This window comes from Lucilia cuprina, chromosome 6, assembly GCF_022045245.1.
Source record: "Lucilia cuprina isolate Lc7/37 chromosome 6, ASM2204524v1, whole genome shotgun sequence".
NCBI classification, from domain to species: domain Eukaryota; kingdom Metazoa; phylum Arthropoda; class Insecta; order Diptera; family Calliphoridae; genus Lucilia; species Lucilia cuprina.
This window is the reverse complement of record NC_060954.1, coordinates 54107580-54130532: the sequence shown is the minus strand read 5'-3', so window position 1 is coordinate 54130532 and position 22953 is coordinate 54107580. Positions and strand designations below refer to the sequence as shown.

The window sequence follows — 22953 nt, the reverse complement described above, 5'->3', positions numbered from 1 at the left end:
CTAAAATAACCATCTCAGCTAAACAAAAACAACACTACCAACTAATACAACTGTGCAAAATTTGACAATAGAATAATTTTTATTGACAAAAACAAGAACTACCACTATATATTCGTCATAATTTCAAGTTTTTATTTGTTTATTTCACAAAATTAAAGCATAAAAATACAAAAAAACAATGCAAGAAAATTCCTCTGAACTCTATGAAGAAGTTAAGCTTTTCCGCAATGCTCGTGAACGTGAAAAATACGATAATATGGCTGATTTATATGCCATCATTAATACGCTGCAGCAATTGGAAAAGGCTTACATTCGAGATTGTATTACACCTCAAGAATATACAGCCGCTTGTTCGAAATATCTGGTACAATATAAAGTGGCCTTTAAACAGGTGCAGTGTGATGAATATCCCACCGTTGATACATTCGTTAAGAAATTCCGTTTAGATTGTCCTGCTGCTCTGGAGCGTATACGTGAAGAGCGTCCCATTACCATTAAAGATGATAAGGGCAACACTTCCAAATGTATTGCAGATATTGTTTCTTTGTTTATTACCATTATGGACAAGTTGCGTCTTAAAATGAATACCATGGATGCTTTGCATTTCGATGTTAAAGATTTGGCCGATAATATGAATCGTTTGTCATTGATACCCAAAGATTTTGAAGCCAAACAAAAAGTGGAAACTTGGCTTTTAACTCTAAACGATATGCAGGCCTCCGATGAACTGAACGACAATCAAGTGCGTCAATTTTTATTTGATTTAGAATCAGCTTATGCCGATTTTACAAAACTTCTTCATAGTCAGTAGATGTTGCATGAGTTGCAAATGGTTTTGGAAATTCTCGTTATAATATTCATACATAAAGTATTTTTTAAGCATTAACTGTAGTTTCAAACATATTATATATATTATACATTTACATATATGCGAAAATATAAAAATCTTTAATGTAGTTAATAAACTACTAACTAGTTTTTCTGATATAGATAATCTTCATTCTTTGTTTAACCTGGTTTAATATATGTTTCGTGTTTTTCAGGTATCAGTAAAGCTACTTATTATCTTAGTTTAACTGAGTGTAATTGTCCAATTAAACTAAAGTTATAAGTGAGAAAACACAATTAACAAAAACTATAAAACAATGATTTCGGAAGAAAAAAAACTTATTTTAAGTAAATTGCAATTTTCTGATTTGTTTTGTTTTATTGATTATTGTTTTAAATGTTTATTTAACATTATACCAAAATTTTCCATTTTACAAAAGTATTGTTTGCAAAAAACAGCTGTTCATTGTTTATGTTTTTGAGTGAAAAGTTGGCAATACCAACAAAGTTAACTGAGCTTAAATCTAAAACTGAAAAACACTATCATCGGTTATAACCAGCCTAAATTTATTCCGAGTTTAATCTAATAGCAAGTTAAGCCTAGTTTAACGGATGAGTAAGAAACCCGCCCTTAGTCATATAATCATATAACCTGGTCTATAATGTAGTTTATGTTGTCATTGTTGTAGCAGCGACAAGTGTAGGGTATAGGGCGGGTTTTTCAGATAAAGATAATCTACGTTCTTTGTTTAAACCTAGTTTAATATATGTTTTTCAGTTAACAGTAACGTTATTTATTATCTTAGTTTAACTGAGTGTTTTCAGATGTTTATTTAACATTTTTTTCAAAATTTTTCATTTTACAAAAGTATTATTTGCAAAAAACAGCTGTTCCGTGTTTATGTTTTTGAGTGAAAAGTTGGCAATACTAACAAAGTTAACTGAACTTAAATCTAAATCTGAAAAACACAATCATTGGTTAAAGTCCGCCTTAAATTTTTTCCGAGTTTAATCTAACAGCATATTAAGCCTAGATTAACTGAGTAGTAAGTAAAGCCGCCTTAGGTCTATTGTTTAGTTCATAGCTGAATATACAGTTTGTTCTATAATCTAGACTTTAGTTTAATCTATAGCATAGTCTAGTCTATTCTGTACCGTAGCTATGATACCAAGAGAGGGCCATATTTGTAGCTGTTATGATTCTCTCTCTCAATACAGCACCTAACAGAACAATGGATTTGATTCCTTTTGAGACTGGAATATATTTATTTACAACTACTTCACAACCTTTGGAAAGTTAATCACCCCTATTATGCATCTCGATTACGTTTAAGTATTCAGTTACGCAACGATCGAAAAAAAAGGTATTCCAACAAAAAACTGAATCGTAAGAAAAAGAAGAAGCAATTTTATTTCGTTTTAATGCTTTACGAATATGTGTGTATTCTGCGTTACGACCATACTTACGTTATTGTAAGTTCTGTGGCGAAGAGTCGGTTCGAAATTAGGGTTGTATAGTTGAAACGAAAAGTCGACTTTTCGACTTTTTGCATTTTATGAAAAGTCGACTTTTCGACTTTTTGCATTTAGTTAAAAGTCGATTTTTCGACTTTTTTCATTTATCGAAAAATCGACTTTTAATATTTTATAAATAGTCGACTTTTCGACTTTTTCCGAAGCCAGAAGCGTAAATTTATAATGTTGCGTTTTAACATTATTATTATTATTTATTATTAATAAAAAAATTTGATTTATATTTTTTCTATTTGTTGCAATTTTTTGAGTTTTTTCGACTTCTTTCTATTTTCGACTTTTCGACTTTTTCCGACTATTTTCGACTTTTTCCGATTTTTTTCGTCTTTTTCCTACTTCTTTCGACTTTTTTTGACTCTTTCCGGATTTTTAGACTTTTATCGACTTTCCGACTTTTTTCATAGACGATAGTCGAGTTATCGACTTTTTTGGAACAAAATAGTCGACTTCGACTTTTTTCGACAAAAAGTCGTTTGTTCGATTATTCGAAAGTCGATTTATAGAACCCTATTCGAAATGTAGAATACCAAAGTTGCCATACGGAGAAAATTTCGATACGAATTGAAATGTAGAATAGGGGCCCCCCATTTTACCTCCTCTCTATATATATATTCCGTTAATTATACGTTTTGTAAATAAAAAAAAAGTTTAAGATCTTTATTTGGATTCAATCATATTTTTTGTTTGTTGTATTTTAATTTAAATATTAAGATTATTATAATTATACATATAAGTTTAAACCGATTACAATATTTATTTTGTTTTTATTTTTTTTTTCTTTCTTCTTCTTTTTTTATTTAATTTCTTTTGTTTTACTCCCTTGACGTCTTCTTTATATCATTTATACTCCTTTTGTTGTGAATTTAATTAATATAAATATTTCTTTTTTATTTGTTGTTTTTTTTTTTACTGTTTTATTTAATTTATTTAAATGTTAAGAATGTGTATTTTTAAACTTATTAAATTTGTTTGTTTGTTTTGTGGTTGCTTTGCAATACGACAATTTGCTACGCATATATGTTTGTATGTATGTAAGTATGTATACACAAGACATACATTGATTTACTGTTTATATTTATTTATAAGTTATGTATGTTTGTATGTTTTTTTGTTTTGTTTTATTTTAAGGAGAATTAGAGAGTGTTTAAGGAGTTTAAAGGATCAAGTTAATTAAAAAAACAAAAAAATAAACTAAAAATCCTTGTTCTTGTTGTGTTTGTTTATAAAATATACTTGTTTAATATGTAAAATGTTTGTTTGTTGTTGTTGTGTATGTGTAGAAATACGTACAATACAGTTTTATAGTAAAATTTTATTAATGGTTTTTGTTTCATTTTGTTTTGTATTTTATTAATTATGTTTTTGTTTGTTTATAATAATATAATAATTATTTTAATTAAATTATTTGATAATTGTTATCATTTATTTTTTTTTTTTTTTTTTTTTTTGTTTTTCATTGTTTCTTTTTGTAATAAAAAAATGTGTAAGTGTATTATTTATTATATTATTAATTATTATGGATGTTTGTGGTTATGTATGCGTGTAAATAATTATGTTTTTTGTGATAAGTGGGGCGGGGAGGGGGGGTTGTTTGTGTGGCGTTATTATGGTGTTAGAGAAGGGTATGGTGTGCAGGTTGTTAAGATGAAGAGGATGAGGTCAGGTTGCTTCTGTTAGATAAAAGACTAAAACTTCTTTTAACATGAAAATAATTGTAAGTTTCTTCTTCTTTTGTTTTTTTTTTTTTTTTTGGTAGGGACAACTAATCACTACAAAAAATTAAAAACTATTATTTTTAAATAAGAAAAAAGGGCAATTAAATGACAACGACAAAGACGACGTATGTAGTAGTTTAACAAATATATATATGTTTGTATTCTATGCATATACATATATAGAAAAACCTAAAACTGTATAGCCTTTTGAGTGGTTACACATTTAAAGATTTGTATTTTAAAATTAAATTAAAATAAAAGTGTTTTTCCATTATACTGTGTGTGTGTATGTGTGTGTGTGTTACAAACAAGATGAAGAAGACATTATATTTTGTTATAAATTGTTTATAATATTCCTTCTTATCTCTTCTTCTTCGAAAGTTCTATTTGAGGAGTTTTTTTTTGTTTTTGTATTACTAGAGCTGGGGATGATGAATAGGAGTGTGGTGGTGTTTGATGTGGGAGTGGGAGATGTACTTCTATTACATTTTGTAGTTCTAGTTGTTGTTAATATTAAGCATTTATTATTATTATAATTATTTATTAGCAGGCGCTATAGCGAGCAATTCAGCATGTCCAGTTTATAAGTTCTCTTCCACTTCTTTTTATTGTAGTTTGTTTTATATATATATTTTTTAAGGAGTTTTTTTTTCTTAATTTTTTGTTAATTTCGCCTGCTATCTCTTTCAAAAAACAAAAAAAAAAAAAAAACAAAAGTCGTCTTAGCAAACAAAATTGAAAACTTTTCAATTTTGTCCAGTCCAATAAGAGGGTGAATACCCTTGCTTAGTGGCCGATTTTGATTGGCTGCTTGTGGGTTGACGTTGACCAGTACTATTTGAGTCCTAAAAAAATAGAAATAATATAAAATGTTCAAATAAATATATTTTCCATAAAAAATTAACAAATATTTGCAAAATAAATTAACAACAATAACAAAACTACAGCTAATACAATTAGTTAAACTATTTTTAATGAAAAAAAAAAACAGGAATGAAATGATGAATGGTGAAATTTCAATTTATAAATAAAAGATGAAAAAGTAAATTTTTTATTAAAATTGTTTTTTTGATTTCTTAAACTTTGCCACTTTAACGCTTTAATATTATAATCAAATACTTTCCTTGTCTTTCAAGATATACAAAATAGTTACTGCATGAATTTCAATAAACATTTTAATTTCAAAATAATTTAAAATAAAATTTTTCCATAAAAATTAGTAAATTATTTTTAACATTTTTTCAAATATATTCTTTTTTTAGAATAGTTGAACAACTTCAATATTTTCAATATATTGTTTAATTATCTGACTACGAAAACTGATCCAAACTCTATCCATATTCTAGTCTATAGTCTAGTCTAGTTTATAGTCTAGTATATAGTCTAGTGTATAGTCTAGTATATAGTCTAGTCTATAGTCTAGTATATAGTCTAGTATGTAGTCTAGTCTATAGTCTAGTCTAAAGTCTAGTCTATAGTCTAGTCTATAGTCTAGTCTATAGTCTAGTCTATAGTCTAGTCTATAGTCTAGTCTATAGTCTAGTCTATAATCTAGTCTATAGTCTAGTCTATAGTCTAGTCTATAGTCTAGTTTATAGTCTAGTCTATAGTCTAGTCTATAGTCTAGTCTTTAGTCTAGTCTATAGTCTAGTCTATAGTCTAGTCTATAGTTTATTCTATAGTTTATTCTATAGTCTAGTCTAAAGTCTAGTCTATAGTTTATTCTATAGTTTATTCTATAGTTTATTCTATAGTCTATTCTATAGTCTAGTCTATAGTCTAGTCTATAGTCTAGTCTATAGTCTAGTCTATAGTCTAGACTATAGTCTAGTCTATAGTCTAGTCTATAGTCTAGTCTATAGTCTATTCTATAGTGTAGTCTATAGTCTAGTCTATAGTGTAGTCTATAGTCTAGTCTATAGTCTAGTCTATAGTGTAGTCTATAGTCTATAGTCTAGCCTATAGTCTATAGTCTAGTCTATAATCTAGTGTATAGTCTAGTCTAGTTTATAGACTAGTTTATAGTCTAGTCCGTGGTGTAGTCAATAGCCTAGTCTATAGTCCAGTCTATGGTCTAGTCTATAGTCTAGTCTATAGTCTAGTCTATAGTCTAGTCTATAGTCTAGTCTATAGTCTAGTCTATAGTCTAGTCTATAGTCAAGTCTATAGTCTAGTCTATAGTCTAGTCTATAGTCCAGTCTATAGTCTAGTCTATTGTCTAGTCTATAGTCTAGTCTATAGTATAGTCTGTAGTCTAGTCTATAGTCTAGTCTATGGTCTAGTCTAGTATATAGCTAATAGACTAGTCTATAGTCTAGTCTACAGTCTAATCTAGTCTATAGTCCAGTCTATAGTCTAGTATATAGTGTAGTCTATAGTCTAGTATATAGTGTAGTCTATATTCTAGTCTATAGTCTAGTATATAGTCTAGTCTATAGACTAATATATAGTCTAGTCTAAAATCTAGTCTATAGTCTTTTCTATATTCTAATATATAGTCAGGCATACAGTCTAGTCTACAGTCTAGTCTATTGTCTTGTCTATAGTCTAGTCTAAAGTCTAGACTAGTCTAATCTAGTGTAGAGTCTAAACTATAATCTAGTCTATAGTCTTGTCTATTGTCTAGAATATACTTTTGACGGTAGTCTGATCTAGTGTAGAGTCTTAACTATACTCTAGTCTATAGTCTAATCTATAATCTATAGACCAGTCTATAGGCTAATATAGTATAGTCTATAGTCTAGTCAATAGTCTAGTCTATAGTCTAGTCTGTAGTCTAGTCTATAGTCTAGTCTAGAGTGCAGTTCAGTCTATTGTCTAGTCTTTAGTCTAGTCTATGTTCTAGTCTAGTATATAGCTTATAGACTAGTCTATAGTCTAGTCTTTGGTCTAGTCTATAGTCTAGTCTACAGTCTAATCTATAGTCTAGTCTACAGTCTAGTCTATATGTAGTTAAGTCTATAGCCTAGTCTATTGTCAAAATATACCCTATACTAAATCTTTGATCTAGTCTATATTCTAGTTAACAGTATACTCTATCTCTGGTTATGGATTTTTATTTCCCAAAATTGTAAAAATTATTAAAATTTTTTCATAAATTTTAACATTATAGCGTTATGATTTTTATAACATCTTTGGCAGGGAAAGTAAATTTATTTCTAATGTATTTATGTACTTATGTATGTAAATGTATGCATGTATGTGTGATTACTAAAATAATGTTTTTAATAAATTCAAATAAATGTGTGATTTTTTTTTGGTAGTTTAGTCTATTTGAAAAACAAAAAAAAAAGAAAACTATGAAATTTTTAAGTCGTCGTTAAAATATTAAAACTTACCCGGCGGGATGAATTGTGAATCCTGCCGTCCATCTATTTGATGTCCAATAAAAACCAAAAGAAATAATAATAGTAATAAATCAAACAGGAAAATATTTCATGCATAATATTTGTTTTAAATGATGTTTGTTTGTATATATGTTTTTTATATTGTAAGTACATATGTATGTATTTATGTAATGTTTTTACATTAATGATTTCGTTTTTTTTCTTATTTTCTTTCTCAATGTATGTTAAAAGATATTTGGAAGAATGTTAGTATAACATGGTGATAATAAGTAACTAGACATTGAGAAATATGAATTAAAAATGTTAAAACAATTTCAATAATTTATCCAAAAAAGAAAAATGTGGCGAATTTGTAATAGATTTTCATAATATATTTTGTATATTTATGTAGTTTATTTACTATATATGATTTATGGAGGATTTAAATTATTTTGACATCATTTTTAGTAACAGCTTAACACAAAATGCTTCTTTTTATTAGAGTTTTATATTGATTATAATATTTATAGCGGCGTAAGAGCAAAGTTTAAAAAAAGAACACCAAAATGACGTATTTAAAATAAATTTTTATTATTTTGTTTACAACAATTGTAGTTTAGCGTATAGACTAGTCTATTGTCAATTCTAAAGTCCAGTCAATAGTGTAGTCTATAGTCTATTCTACAGTCTAGTCTAAGACTTAAATCTATTCTATAGTCAGTCTCTGATCTTTAGTCTAATCTATAGCCTAGTCTAGTCTATATTCTAGTCTATATCCTAGTCTATATTCTATAGTCTAGTCTAAAGTCTAGTCAATAGTTCAGTCTATAGTCTAGTATATAGTATAGTCTATAGTCAATCTATGGTCTATTCCTTAGTATAGCCTAGTTCTTAGTCTAGTCTATAGTCTAATCAATAGTTTACTCTGTACTCTAGTCTATAGTCAAGTCTATAATCTAGTCTATAGTCTAGTCTATAGTCTAGTCTATAGTCTAGTCTATAGTCTAGTCTATAGTCTAGTCTATAGTCTAGTCTATAGTCTAGTCTATAGTCTAGTCTATAGTCTACTCTATAGTCTAGTCTATAGTCTAGTCTAGTCTAGTCTATAGTCTAGTCTATAGTCCAGTCTATAGTCTAGTCTATAGTCCAGTCTATAGTCTAGTCTATAGTCCAGTCTATAGTCTAGTCTATAGTCTAGTCTATAGTCCAGTCTATAGTCTAGTCTATAGTCTAGTCTATAGACTAGACTATAGTCTAATCTATAGTCTAGTCTATAGTCTAGTCTATAGTATAGTCTATAGTCTAGTCTATAGTCTAGTCTATAGTCTAGTCTATAGTCTAGTCTATAGTCTAGTCTATAGTCTAGTCTATAGTCTAGTCTATAGTCTAGTCTATAGTCTAGTCTATAGTCTAGTCTATATTCTAGTCTATAGTCTAGTCTATAGTCTAGTCTATAGTCTAGTCTATAGTCTAGTCTATAGTCTAGTCTATAGTCTAGTCTATAGTCTAGTCTATAGTCTAGTCTATAGTCTAGTCTATAGTCTAGTCTATAGTCTAGTCTAGTCTATAGTCTAGTCTATAGTCTAGTCTATAGTCTAGTCTATAGTCTAGTCTATAGTCTAGTCTATAGTCTAGTCTATAGTCTAGTCTATAGTCTAGTCTATAGTCTAGTCTATAGTCTTGTCTATAGTCTAGTCTATAGTCTAGTCTATAGTCTAGTCTATAGTCTAGTCTATAGTCTAGTCTATAGTCTAGTCTATAGTCTAGTCTATAGTCTAGTCTATAGTCTAGTATATAGTCTAGTCTATAGTCTAGTCTATAGTCTAGTCTATAGTCTAGTCTATAGTCTAGTCTATAGTCTAGTCTATAGTCTAGTCTATAGTCTAGTCTATAGTCTAGTCTACAGACTATAATCTAGTCTATAGCTAGACTATAGACATGCCTTTAGTCTATTCTAGTCTACATTTGACTACACTATAAACTAGACCAAAGACTAGTCTATAGTCTAGTCTATACTCTAGTCTATAGTCTAGTCTATAGTCTAGTCTATAATATAGTCTATAGTCTAGTCTACAGTCTAGTCTATAGTTTAGTCTATTGTCTAGTCTATAGTCTAGTCTATAGTCTAGACTATAGTCTAGTCTATAGTCTAGTCTATACTCTAGTCTATAGTCTAGTCTATAATATAGTCTATAGTCTAGTCTACAGTCTAGTCTATAGTTTAGTCTGTTGTCTAGTCTATAGTTTAGTCTATAGTCTAGTCTATAGTCTAGTCTATAGTCTAGTCTATAGTCTAGTCTATAGTCTAGTCTATAGTCTAGTCTATAGTCTAGTCTATAGTCTAGTCTATAGTCTAGTCTATAGCCTAGTCTATAGTCTAGTCTATAGTCTAGTCTATAGTCTAGTCTATAGTCTAGTCTATAGTCTAGTCTATAGTCTAGTCTATAGTCTGGTCTATAGTCTAGTCTATAGTCTAGTCTATAAACTAGTCTATAGTCTATAGTCTAGTATATAATCTAGTCTATAGTCTAGTCTATAATCTAGTATATAGTCTAGTCTATAGTTTAGTCTATAGTCTAGTCTATAGTTTAGTCTATAGTCTAGTCTATAGTTTAGTCTATAGTCTAGTCTATAGTCTAGTCTATAGTCTAGTCTATAGTCTAGTCTATAGTCTAGTCTATAGTTTAGTCTATAGTTTAGTCTATAGTTTAGTCTAGTCTATAGTTTAGTCTAGTCTATAGTCCAGTCTAGTCTATAGTCTAGTCTATAGTATAGTCTATACTCTAGTTTATAGTCTAGTCTATAGTCTAGTCTATGGTCTAGTTTATATTGTAGTCAAATGTAGACTAGAAGAGACTATCGACATTACATTGAACCGTTATTTTGATCAATTAAATATTTTCAAAAAAATAAATTCGGCAACATGCAACAAACCAATAAATACAAAAAAGCCAATGTTTAAAAATGTAAGTGACAAGATAATTAGACAACAATAAGGAGTTGGAGCAAAATGTTTAAAAACTAAAAGGATAATACTTTTAATTTCATGAAAAATGTTAACAAATGTTCAAAAGTTACATATTCCCTATACATAAACAGGTTGCCCAATTTCCTTTCCAATCACATTTACGACATGAGTAGAGAGAGAGAGAGATATGTTTGTTTATAAAATAATCTACAACATGTTGGTTATATAGGTTAACACGATGTTCTATATGTAGAATGATTAATTTCTTTCTATATGTGTTTTTGTTTTACAATAAAAAAAATATATTCCTAATTTTTTGTTAAATGATTTGTAAAATAACATTAAGTAGTATTTTAAAAGAAAAATCCGATTAGACAAAATTCTAAATTACCTGGTGGATTGGTGGATGAATCATATGATGTCCAGCAGCTGGCATTGTTGGTAAATACATGCCATACGGTTGAGCTGATGTACCACCAGCAGTCTGTGTATTTGCCATATTAAATGGTGGTGGCGTACCAGAGTGGAAATTTTGTTTTTCGTATGACTGCAAGAGACAAGAAAAAAAAAAAAACAAAATAATAAAATTTCAAAACAAATAAATTCATTAAATTAAATTTTAAAGCTTTTCTTTATTGTTTTTATTTTTAACTTACATTGACTTTGTTAAGCGCCACATGACCCTTGCCATACATGGAGGATGTTATATCCGATGCTGTACCAGCTTGTGGAGGATTTGTTACATTTTGGGATTTTGTTTGTTGATTCACACTCGATGGATACGTTCCTTTTGTATAGTCTTGAGAAGCTTGTGAAAGAGCATCATAATTGGTTGATCCATAACCTGTGTTATATGAAGGTTTTGGGAATTGTCCACCCGAAGCTGTATTAGCAGCTGGAATTTGCTGTTAGAGAGAAAAATATATGAGATAAAATTATTATTATTAATTTGTTATTGTAATGGTTTTGTTTAAATTAATAAATAATATAAACTAGACTATAGACTAGACTATAAACAAGACTATAATATACTAGACTTAAGACGAGACTATAGACTGAAATATAGACTACACTGTAAAATAGACTATAGATTAGGCTATAGACTAACGTATAGTCCAGACTATAGACTATACTAAAGACTAGACTAAATACTAGATTAAAGACTAGACTAAAGACAAGACTTTAAACTAGACTTAAGACTATACTAAAGTCTAGTCTAAAGACTAGACTAAAGACTAGATTAAAGACTAGACTAAAGACTAGATTAAAGATTAGACTAGACTATAGAGTAGACTAAAGACTAGATTAAAGACTAGACTAAAGACTAGATTAAAGACTAGACTATAGACTAGACTATAGACTAGACTATAGAATAGACTATAGAGTATACTATAGACTAGACTATAGACTAGACTATAGACTAGTCTATAGACTAGTCTAGACTCTAGACTAGACTATAGACAAGACTGTAGACTACTAGACTATAGACAAGACTGTAGACTAGACTGTAGGTAGACTATAGATTAGACTATAGACTAGACTATAGACTTGGCTATAGACTAGACTATAGACTAGACTATAGACTAGACTATAGACTAGACTATAGACTAGACTATAGACTAGACTATAGACTAGACTAGACTATAGACTAGACTATAGATTAGACTATACACTATACTATAGACTAGACTATAGACTAGACTATAGACTAGACTATAGACTATGCTATAGACTAGGCTATAGACTAGACTATAGACTAGACTATAGATTAGACTATAGACTAGACTTTAGATTCGACTATAGACTTGACTATAGAATAGACTAAAAACTACACTGAAGGCCAGACTAAAGTCTAGACTGCTAAATTTAAATTATTTTTGAATTATGATTTCTTTAAATTATGGAACATTTTGCAAAAACAAATTAATAATTAAAAAATTATTGAAATTTTTTAAAAATATTGAAATTTTTAAAAAATATTACAAATTTTTCAAAAATATTGAATTTTTTAAAAAAGCATTGAAGTTATAAAAATTTGTGGAAATTTTAAAAATATATTGAAATTTTTGAAAATATTGAAATTTTTAGAAAAAATAGTTTTTTTTTAATAAAAACTCACTGGATAAATAGCTGGGGTACCATATTGGAAACTGCCAGGCATAACATTGCCACCATAGAAATATGCATAAGGAACATTAAGCATGGGTCCACTAGAACCTGCTTGTTGCGACATAGTACTGGAAACCTAAAAAAAAGAAATAATACAAATTATATTAAAGATCAATATTAGCAAATAAAATGCAAAAAAAATAAAAACGTACATTACTAACAGGGCTGGAATTATTGTCAGTTCTGGTAAAACGACCATCAGTCATTGTTGAATACGCCACGGAACCTAAATTATCACGACCTGCACCCAGACTTGTTGGTGTGTAGTTAAGATCATAATAACCTTGCTGTAAAATTGAAATATTTTAATTAAAATAACAAAAACAAAACGCATTGAAAGTAGCTTGCATACAAAAAATACATATTTGTGTTAAGCGTGTGTTATTAAAAATAAACTGAAAATTTTATGAAAAAAAATTCGATGCAATAGGGGGATGATGGATGAGAGGACAAGCTTAGTTATGAAACGAAGTTATATGAGAAATAGGTTCAATGCAATACAATATAAACATGAAATGTTTTTTTTAAGGATTTATATTCTTTTTTCTACGTTTGTTTTGTTGATGTAATTTAAAACCATGATAAAGCAAAAGTTCACAATGGAATTTAGTTGTTATGTGATGATATTTTTTTGAACAATTATTATATTAATCATATTTAAAGATATGTGGAGTTTAACAAAGATTCACACAACGATCTCAAATTTGTTAAATTCCTCATATAAACATAATTTCATTAAGTTAAAAGAAGAAACAAATTAGTGACATAATAAAGGAATTTTGTTTGTTTGTTTTTTGACATATAGAAATGTGTGTATATGTGAGTAGTACGTATGTATGTATATGGTGTTTAGTTAAAAGTTAGGTTTTTGGTGAATGTGATTTAAAACAACTATAAAAAACAACACTTAGTATATTTTTGTTTTTTGTAATATTGATAAAATATTTTCTTTTTTTTTTTTTTTTTGCTTGTATTGTGTTGCATTTCTCCATGAACTCACCACATGTGGCACTCTCTGTTGCATCATTTGTATATCCTCGTAAGAATAAACTGGTTGCTGATAGTATGGCAATGAAGTCTGAATATATTGACTAACCATTTGGATGTTGGGTACCATTCCACCAGCACCACTACCAGCGCCACCACCGGCACCACTAGCAGCACCTGTTGGTGCACCACTAGCTGAAACACCACTACCAGTCTTATTCGATACTGATGATACGCCAGATACGGCGGCAGCCACAGCAGACGAAGAACTAACACCACTGCCACCACTAACACCAACACCACCACCACCAGCTGAGACGACACTACTGCTATTTGTATTACTACTATTGCTACTGCTATTGCCACTGGCATTAACGGCACCACCGGCTGTCTGTGAGACCACATTTGATGTGGAATTATTGACAACGCCACTGTTGCTATTATTATTCGAACTACTGCTGCTGTTGTTAGCTAAGGAAGAAGATGGAGTGACATTTGAATTGCTAGTTAATGCACCTAAATGTGAGGATGAGATCATACTATTTGTTACAGCATTACTGGAATTAACACCGCTTGAAACGGAATTTACGGCTGTTCCACTGTTACTAATAGCGCTACTTGATGAAACGCTGAAATTTTGAAAAAGAAAGTAAAAAATTATTATTATTTCAACAATTCATATAAAAATGTTTGTTTAGTATGGTTAGTTTAAAAGAAATTAACAAATACTAATGTAAGAAAAGCTTTTTAAACATAAAATGTTACCTTTCGTAATGAGAAGTATTTGATGAGGCCGATGTATCCTTTAGTTTACCACTTGTACTAAAGTTACTATATTGAGATGACGCCGTACTAGTATTGCCAGCAAATCTATATAAAAGTAAAATGTTATATCATTTTATATAAACACAAAGAAATCTACACATAATTTAGACAATTTTCTAAATTTAAAGTTTATTAAAAAGAAGCCTCTCTATCAGCTAGATATAGATTCTATTATAGACTTTATACTAAATTATAGATTAGACTATTGACTAGATTACATCCTATACTATAGACTAGACTAAAGACTATAATATAGACTATGGACTAAACTACAGACCAGACTATAGACTAGACAACTATAACTATAGACTTGAGCATAGAAAAGACTAGAGTATAGACTTGACTATAGACTAGACCATAGACTAGACTATAGACTAGACTATGGACTAAACTATAGACTAGACTAATGACTTGAGCATAGAAAAGACTAGAGTATAGACTTGACTATAGACAAGACCATGGACTAAACAATAGACTAGACCACAGACGACTATAGACTAGACTATAGGCTAGACTATAGACTATACTATAGACTAGACTATAGACTAGACTATAGACTATACTATAGACTAGACTATAGACTAGACTATAGACTAGACTATAGACTAGACTATAGACTAGACTATAGACTAGACTATAGACTAGACTATAGACTAGACTATAGACTAGACTATAGACTAGACTACAGACTAGACTAAAGACTATATTATAGACTTGACTAAAGACTATATTATAGACTTGACTACAGACTAGACTATAAAATAGACTATAGATTAGAATAGACTGTAGACTAGATTATTGACCAGACTATAGACTAGACTATTGAATGTACTATAGAGTAGACTATAGGCTAGAGTACAGTCTAGATTAAGACTAGACTATAGATTAGAATATAGGCTAGAGTATAGTATAGACTAGACTATGGTCTAAACTATAGACTAGACTATAGACTATAGGCTAGACTATAGACTAGACTATAGAGTAAACTATGGACTAAACTATAGACTAGACTACAGACTTGAGCATAGAAAAGAGTAGAGTATAGAATTGACTATTGACTAGACTATAGCCTAGACCATAGACTAGACCACAGGCTTGACTATAGACTAGACCATAGGCTAGACTAGAGTAGAGACTAGTCTATAGATTACACTATAGACGAGACTATAGAATAGACTATGAACTAAGTTAGTTAGTTAGTTTGAAAGGAGGATGTATACACATCAAATCCGAAGAAATACACCTTGAGGCCTAGGTGCGCTCCTCAACCAGTGCCACGGGTGGGAATCGAACCCACCACCTCCAGAATACAGAAGATATTCATAATCTGAACAGCAGAATGGAATGCAATTTCGAGCTAGTTACAGCGTGTTAACAGTGTTCTTAATCAATCATCTATTTAAGTCACAAGTTTTGCAGAAATGAAATATGGAAATTCTTCTTCTTCTATCACATTTCATTCTACTATATCACACAAAAACTTAACATAAAATAATACATACCCTGAATTATTTGAAAGACCAGTACTGCCATAAACACTTTGGCTAGACTGATAAGCATTCTGTTGTGATCCATAAGCAGACGTCAAATAGCTTGAGTTGGAATTAGCTCTTTACAAACACAATTAAACGTTTGTACATAGTTTGTAAAAAACAATAATTTATCAGGCAAATTAAAAGCATTCAAACAGGATGAATAGATTTTTGGAATATGTTTGTTAAGTTAATTATTAAGCAGATGGATATGGATGGATAGTATTGTTGTTGGTATAAAGAAAATAAACAAAAAAAACAATGTTAGTTTAAGAATAACAAAATAATTAAACGAAATACATTAGTATTAACTCAAAATAAAAAAACTCAACAATTTAAGTTACAAACAAAAAAATAGGTGTATAAAACTTACGTTGCTGAATTACTGCTGTTACCACCTACTGAAGGAATGTTTTGTGTTGAACTCGAGCCACCTCCCACACCACCAACACTACTTGAGCCAGTAACATTTGAAGCATTTTGTGTGCCAGTGCCAGATGGCTGTTGTTGTTGCTGTTGATACGAGGTCATCGAATTTTGTTGATATGAACCGTAGGCCTGAGGTTGGTATGAGTTTGCCACAGAGGACTAAGAAATAATTATAATAAAATGAATTAATTTAGAAAATATTATTATTTTATAATTATGTCTAGTTACCTGTACAGTTGCATATGCTGAATTATTGTAACCTTGTGAGGCTACTGAAGGCTGATAGGCATTCGATACACCTTTGTTCGAGACAACATTACTGCTGCTCTGATACGAACTTTGATAGGCATTAGCAGCAGAGTTTGTATTCTGATTATAGGGATCATTTTTAGTTAATTGATCTAAAGCATTACTGCCGGCAGAACCCACCGACGAATTGCCACCACTTACACCGCCACTTAGTTGTTGTTGCGGCTGTTGCTGCTGCTGTTGTTGTTGCTGTGCAGCTCTTTGTGTGTAACTTGATGTAAGAGAATCGGCCTAAAGAGGAGCAATAAAATTAAATGTTTAAAATATTTAAATTACAATATTTAAAAGAAATCTTACCAAATGAGAATTTGGTAAACCAGCTGCTGACAAAGCAGCTTGTTGCTGCTGCTGTTGTTGTTGCTGCTGATGTGTTACCACTGTTTTGCTTTGTTCATATGATGAACTAACTTCAGGTGGTGATTGAGCTAACGATTTTTGCTGCTGTTGTTGCTGCTGCTGTTGTTGTTGTTGCTGCTGGCTATCACCGAGATTAACCGAATTATTTAATTTCTCGGATAAATTCTCAAATGAATCGTCGGTACCAAAATCTAAACCACCAAATTGTACATCCAAATAACCAATGTTGTTTAATGAATCACCTGGCATTTCAACCGCACTTGAGGGAATCTAAAATTATCGCATTAGGAATGTTAAAACAGATTTATTATTGAATTAAGAACTGAGCATACCTTAGAGGGTGGTGGTAGTTTAGCACGTGCCCGCCGTACTTGCGTTTGTTGTCCACTTGTTATCTGAGACGTGGGATCCGTTGCCATGGACGCCGCGGATCCACTGCCAGCTGCACTACCGAAAACATTGGCATACGATGTTTGATATTGCACTGTCGCCGGATTCTGGGCATAAGTGGGCATTTGCTGAACATTACTGGCGGCAGCAGCTGCTGCAGCGGCCGCGGCTGCTGCTGCTTGGGCTGCGGCATTCTGTGTTGCCAGCGAATTGAAATACTGTGATTGCTCGGCCGATAATGTCGTCGAGGGTTTGAGTTGTGGCGCCAAATGTTGTTGTTGCTGCTGCTGCTGTTGCTGGACTTGTTGAACCAAGTTTGCGGCAGCTGTAGCAGCATTAGAAAAGGTATCGATTACGGCACTGCCGTAAGGTGAACTACCTAAGGCCGAAGAACCACTCATATTCGAGCCAGAAGTGAGAGTACTGCCACTACCGCCCACCACTGACGATTGCTGCTGTTGTTGTTGCATTTGAGGCGTACTGCTGACAGCAGCACTATACTGCATCATGGGTGTAGTCTTGGCTGTAATTAAATTACTGCTGCCACTATTGTCATCTACCAAGGAGTTCAAATGAGCTCCCTGTGACTGTGACGCAGATGTGCTACCAATCACTGAAGTGCCTAAATGGTGTTCTAGACCCGGTGGTGCCGAGATTTCACCGGTTCCTCCCGCGCTGTTGGCGTTGTCCACACTGCCGGTCAAGCCACTGCTTAGTACACTGGCTGCCGTTTGATTGGGCAAATTGCTGGTTGTAAACACCTTGCTGTCCTTAAGAGAACCAACATATTCTTCATTATCCCAATCACCCCAGGCATCATCTTGTGTCTGTTGTTGCTGTTTCTCTGTGCTTTGGGCAATACTGTTGTCCCACAGCTCAACCTCTTGGTGATCTTCGTTGGAGTTGTTGTAACGTGACCTGTAACTATCAACACCACTTCTGTCACCACGTCCACCGGCACCACGGCCTCCACCCATGCGGCCACCACCACGACCACCCCGACCAACGTAACCGCCACCGCGGCCACTGGCGCCACCACGACGACCATCACCGCCACTACGTGGACCACTGCGATAGTTATCATTGGCACGATCGTCACGATCACCGCCTCCACCGCCACCTCCTCTGGAATTGCGTTCATTTTCACGGGCCTCTCTCCCGCGCCCTGTAAACACAATATAAGAAATTAAACTTTTTGCTAAGGAAACAAAATCTTAAAAACTTACAACCACGACTGTCGGAACCTCCACGACCACCACGGTTACTACTGTTACGATTGCGTGATTTTTCACGCTTGTCCGTATTGGCATTGCCATCGGCCCAATCACCGTCACCACCTCCACCATTATTATCCTGTGCAGCATTTGCAGCTTTATTCTTTTTCTTCTTTGAAGATGTCTCAAATGCCCCCTTGATTTTGGGAAGAAAATAAAAAAAAAACATATTAACAATAAAAAACACACTTCTTAACATAAAATATGAAAAGAATCAAAGTGTTGTACTAACCACTGGTAGGGTTTCTAGAAGAAATACAACAGCACGTTCTAAATTGTTGTCACACTCATTTAAAGCACAGCAAACCTCTTCCTCGGAACGCTGAGTCATTTCTATAAGGGTGGCGACTTTTTCACGCATCTGTGGATCTTCCGATGTATTGCTATTGGTGATCTGGGCAATACGTAACTGTTCAGCAGTTGGCTAAAGTTAAAAATGTATTATTATTATTTGTTTTTGAAAAGTTTATTTTTCTTTTCTTACCTTTGGATGCGACTTTTCCTTTTCTGTTTTTGTTACTTCCGTCTTTTTAAGTGAAGCCTGTGTGATAGCTGAAGAGTCACCACCTCCACCACCACCGCCGCCGCCACTGCCAGTATTTGATTTCTTTTGATTGCGACTACCGCCGCTATTACGGTTTTGTGTGCTCATATTCTATGTACACTGTATTTACAAAGTAAGCTGCAAAAAACAAAATCAAGAGCAGAATAGTAAATGTACAAATAAATAATAATTTTTTATTTAATTTAAACTATAGTCTTGTATTACATTAAATAAATCAAAATAAATTGTTTTATTTCTAAAATTTTTGCAATTAATAAAATACTTTTTTCTTTAAAAGAAAAAAAATCTGATGCAATTTGTTTTGCCAGTTTTATGTTGTCTTTGTACTATTATAATTTTAAATTAAATGCATATTGTTTAAAATATGTGAAAGTACAAAGGCAATGTGTATTTTCAAAATGAGTTAAAGATAAGAAACAATTAAAACATGTCGTCTTTATATTATTTTAAAATGATTCATAAAATGTTTCTTTTAAAAGAAGAATTACAAAACCCAATATTCGTAAAGCGATTTAACTAACAGTTTTTTTCTCAAAAAAGGAACTATCCACTACAGACGAACTATTGCAGCAAAAACCATCCATTGTCAATATTTAGACAGAATGACACAAACTTTAAACTATAATTGGATCTGTGCTTAGAAAAACTACTATCACATCATCGATAGCTATAGCAACCGATAGTTTTTATCCCAAAAAAGTACACAAATTATTCAATCAAATAATATATCAACTACAACATAGTTTACATCGTTCCAAAGAGCCGTACAATAGTCATAAGGACACAAATTATTCGGCCTAATAATATATCAACTACAAACATAGTTTACATCGTTCCAAAGAGCCGTACAATAGCCATAAGGACACTTATTATTCGGCCAAATAATATGTCAACTACAGCATAGTTTACATAGTTCCAAAGAGTCAAGTACTTCAAACAACTTCATGTTGTCCCTACCGAGATAAATTTACAATAAAATAATGAATCGGCCAGAGATGTAATTGGATGTTCTTTCCTGGGGAAAAAACTTTCGGTTGATACAGCTGCTGCTCAGTGAACAATCTTTTGCCGATCTATGTGACAAGTTTTAAAGAAATGAAATATGGGAATTGTTGCAAGGTAGTGATGAGTTAGATCAAAGTTTAGGTGACTTTTCAGGGATGTGTTGTCTTTGTTTACCATTTTTATTGTTCATTGTGGAAGAGTATGAGAGTGCATTATTTTGAGACGTTTATAGACCTCACTATTCAGGCAGTGGAAAGTTGTCCATACTAGCACAGCTTACAAGAGAAGAGAACGATCAATTGTCCTTGTATGTTAATACAATCGTTCTATTGTTCATGTACCAAGATGTGCCAGGAACTTCTTCCACTTTCTAACAATTTGCTTGTATAGTTTATCTAAGAAATTAAGGACTACCTATTGAACCGTTAGCATAATACCGTTATACTAAATACCTTCTTTAAATCGTCCAGGAGATGAAAAAGGACATCGAATAATTTCGAAACAAATATTCTAAATTTTAAAAAAAATCTGTTTTCTATTAGATTTTTAAGATTTTAATTAATTAAAAACTGATTTATAAAAAAAAAATTGAATACTTAATTACTCATACAATTTTCCAAAGAAAAATAAAGCGATAACAAAAACAAAAGAACAAGTATGAATTTATAGTCGGACATTGCCGACCATATGATACCCTACACCAGTCAGTGTGTTAAAATTGTGGATTTTTTTAACGTAATTGTGAGCCTAAGGCCCGATTCGGGGGGTACGGTTATATGGGGGCTAGGAGAAATAATGGACCGATTTCAACCATTTTCAATAGCGTTCGTCCTTGAACCAAAAAAAAGGTACGTGCCAAATTTCATCAAATTAACATGAAAATTGCGAACTGTAGCGTGCACAAAAGGTTTACATGGACAGACGGACATAGCTAAATCGACTCTGAGCCAATTGGTATACTTTAAGGTGAGTCTAGGACCAATATTTTTTGGTGTTACAAACTTCAGCACAAACGCATAATACCCTCCCCACTATAGTGGTGTAGGGTATAACAAGTTAAGTATTGTCCGTTTATTTGATGCCCTTAAAAAGCCTGAAAAAAAGAATAGAATTCCTAATGATTTGGATTGCAGAGATAAATAGGGTTACCAATTATATATTTACATACATACAGAAAGACTGACAGATTGCGAATGCTAAAATGATTCCGATTTCTATTCCAATGCAAAAAATAACAATTTTTTAAAGAAATTGTTCTTGAAACAAAATAAAGAAGCATAGGTGTAAAATTTTATTAAGCAATCTACATAAATTTTGCCAATAATTGGACCAGGTTCCATGAACGTCGAGAAAAATAAGGTTAAACTCAGAGAGTGATTATTTCTGAAGTTTTACCAACAGCATCAAAAAGTTAAAGTAACCTCCCCTTAAATTGCTATAGGGTATACAAAGGTATAATGAGAATAATTTAAAACAACACCAACACCACCACCACCCCTGTACTAACAATAACAACCACAAATAAACATCATATACCACGAATAAAAAGCATTATGATGACAAAAAATAAGAAAATTAATTTTGTATTAATAGTAAAAACTACTTTTTCTAAACGCACAAAGTAATACACACACAAACATATACAATCAAACACAGTTTTAATATGGTTGGCTAAAACGAAGAAAAGTAATAAAGAGTTCAATGAGCCTTCTTTCCATTAAAAACACTGATGATCAAAAGATCATGTAAAAGATAAATAGACAAAAAAAAAATAATAATGTAAAAGATAAGGTGAGGCAAGGAAAAATAAAGTGGAATACTAGTGGAAAAACAGGCATTTCTTAATGCAAACCAAGAAAAGCCGGAAAAAAATAAGCACCGTACATGACCCTAATTTGCTAAAGTATGAAAGAAAAGCAAAATCAAACAATTTTTTCTTTAAACAAATCATATTTAACTCCTAAAGAACTGCTAATTGTAAAAGCAATATATTGGCAGCTAATCCAAAAAAAAAACGAACGAAGAAAAATATACACAGACAGAGGAGGCACATAAAAACACATTTTCCCATTTTTTTCATTACATTTTTTTTTTGCGACACCGAATTGAAAGTTTTCTAAAAATTCATTTATATTTCTTATAATTCACACAATTTTCTTGATATTTTCACACAATTATATTGTCAGCGTATTAGTTATTTGTTTAGCGATAATTAAAAAACATTTTCATTAAAATTAAATAACAAATTAATACCTTATTTTTAGCGATAATACACTAATTGCATACACAAAAAAATTGATTTACAACAATTTGAAAAAATGTCAGACACTATTCGCTCGCTTCGGTTTTTCGAAATTTCTTTTGTGTTCGGCTTTCGTTATTACGCTACCTCACTCACACTCTCAGAGAAATCGCTAGTTGTTATCTTCTAACCTTAAATGTCAAAATATAGCCAAACACGAGTAGTCAACACTATAATAGAACACTTACCAACACCATACAACCTACTCGCTCACTCCCACCTGCTTGACATACATTACAATTGTTTGCAAAACTTAACAACACTGGAGGAAATGCAAAATGTTCTAAAACAAAACAAAGACAACAAAAAGAGACCAAACTACTATACCACATTGTAAAGCAGAAAAAAAATCACAAATGCAAAAAATACCGGACAAAATGGAGTTGAATTAATTTTGCTTTTTCACACATTTTTTCCGCAAGTTCATCATAACATCTGT

The 22953-nt window shown here is 31.6% G+C and overlaps 2 protein-coding genes across 6 annotated transcripts; one reads left to right on the top strand and one right to left on the bottom strand.

Moving 5' to 3' along the window:
* The first annotated feature begins 71 nt into the window (after window positions 1–71).
* On the top strand, window positions 72–956 carry LOC111678201 (vacuolar protein sorting-associated protein 28 homolog). The gene has a single exon (XM_023439466.2). It carries the CDS (start codon window positions 179–181, stop codon window positions 809–811), a length of 633 nt encoding a protein of 210 aa, XP_023295234.1. The 5' UTR covers window positions 72–178; the 3' UTR covers window positions 812–956.
* Window positions 957–3130: 2174 nt separating this feature from the next.
* LOC111678206 (protein lingerer) lies at window positions 3131–22605 on the bottom strand. 5 transcript variants are annotated; one of them, XM_023439473.2, is made up of 18 exons: window positions 22466–22604; window positions 19127–19324; window positions 18875–19066; window positions 18595–18778; window positions 17311–18533; window positions 16919–17248; window positions 16541–16852; window positions 16257–16471; window positions 15854–15961; window positions 14292–14396; window positions 14067–14155; window positions 13540–13997; window positions 12692–12826; window positions 12490–12615; window positions 11027–11275; window positions 10762–10917; window positions 7415–7447; window positions 3131–4921 (listed from the first exon to the last, which is right to left on the bottom strand). In XM_023439473.2, exons 2-18 carry the CDS (start codon window positions 19292–19294, stop codon window positions 4823–4825), a joined length of 4182 nt encoding a protein of 1393 aa, XP_023295241.2. In that variant the 5' UTR covers window positions 19295–19324; window positions 22466–22604; the 3' UTR covers window positions 3131–4822. The 5 variants fall into 5 exon arrangements, with proteins under 5 accessions (XP_023295241.2, XP_023295238.2, XP_046809372.1 ...); XM_023439470.2 differs by having other exon boundaries at window positions 13540–14155; window positions 22466–22605; XM_046953416.1 differs by lacking the exons at window positions 14292–14396; window positions 15854–15961 and having other exon boundaries at window positions 22466–22605.
* Between the last annotated feature and the right edge of the window lie 348 nt (window positions 22606–22953).

Coding starts and splice junctions, on each gene's coding strand:
- LOC111678206 (XM_023439470.2), bottom strand. CDS start 19,294: ATGAGCACACAAAACCGTAATAGCGGCGGTAGTCGCAATCAAAAGAAA. Junction 17,249..17,310: donor AACTACCACCACCCTCTAAG/GTATGCTCAGTT, acceptor CGATAATTTTAG/ATTCCCTCAAGTGCGGTTGA. Junction 14,156..14,291: donor AATACTTCTCATTACGAAAG/GTAACATTTTAT, acceptor TCAAAATTTCAG/CGTTTCATCAAGTAGCGCTA.
- LOC111678201 (XM_023439466.2), top strand. CDS start 179: ATGCAAGAAAATTCCTCTGAACTCTATGAAGAAGTTAAGCTTTTCCGC.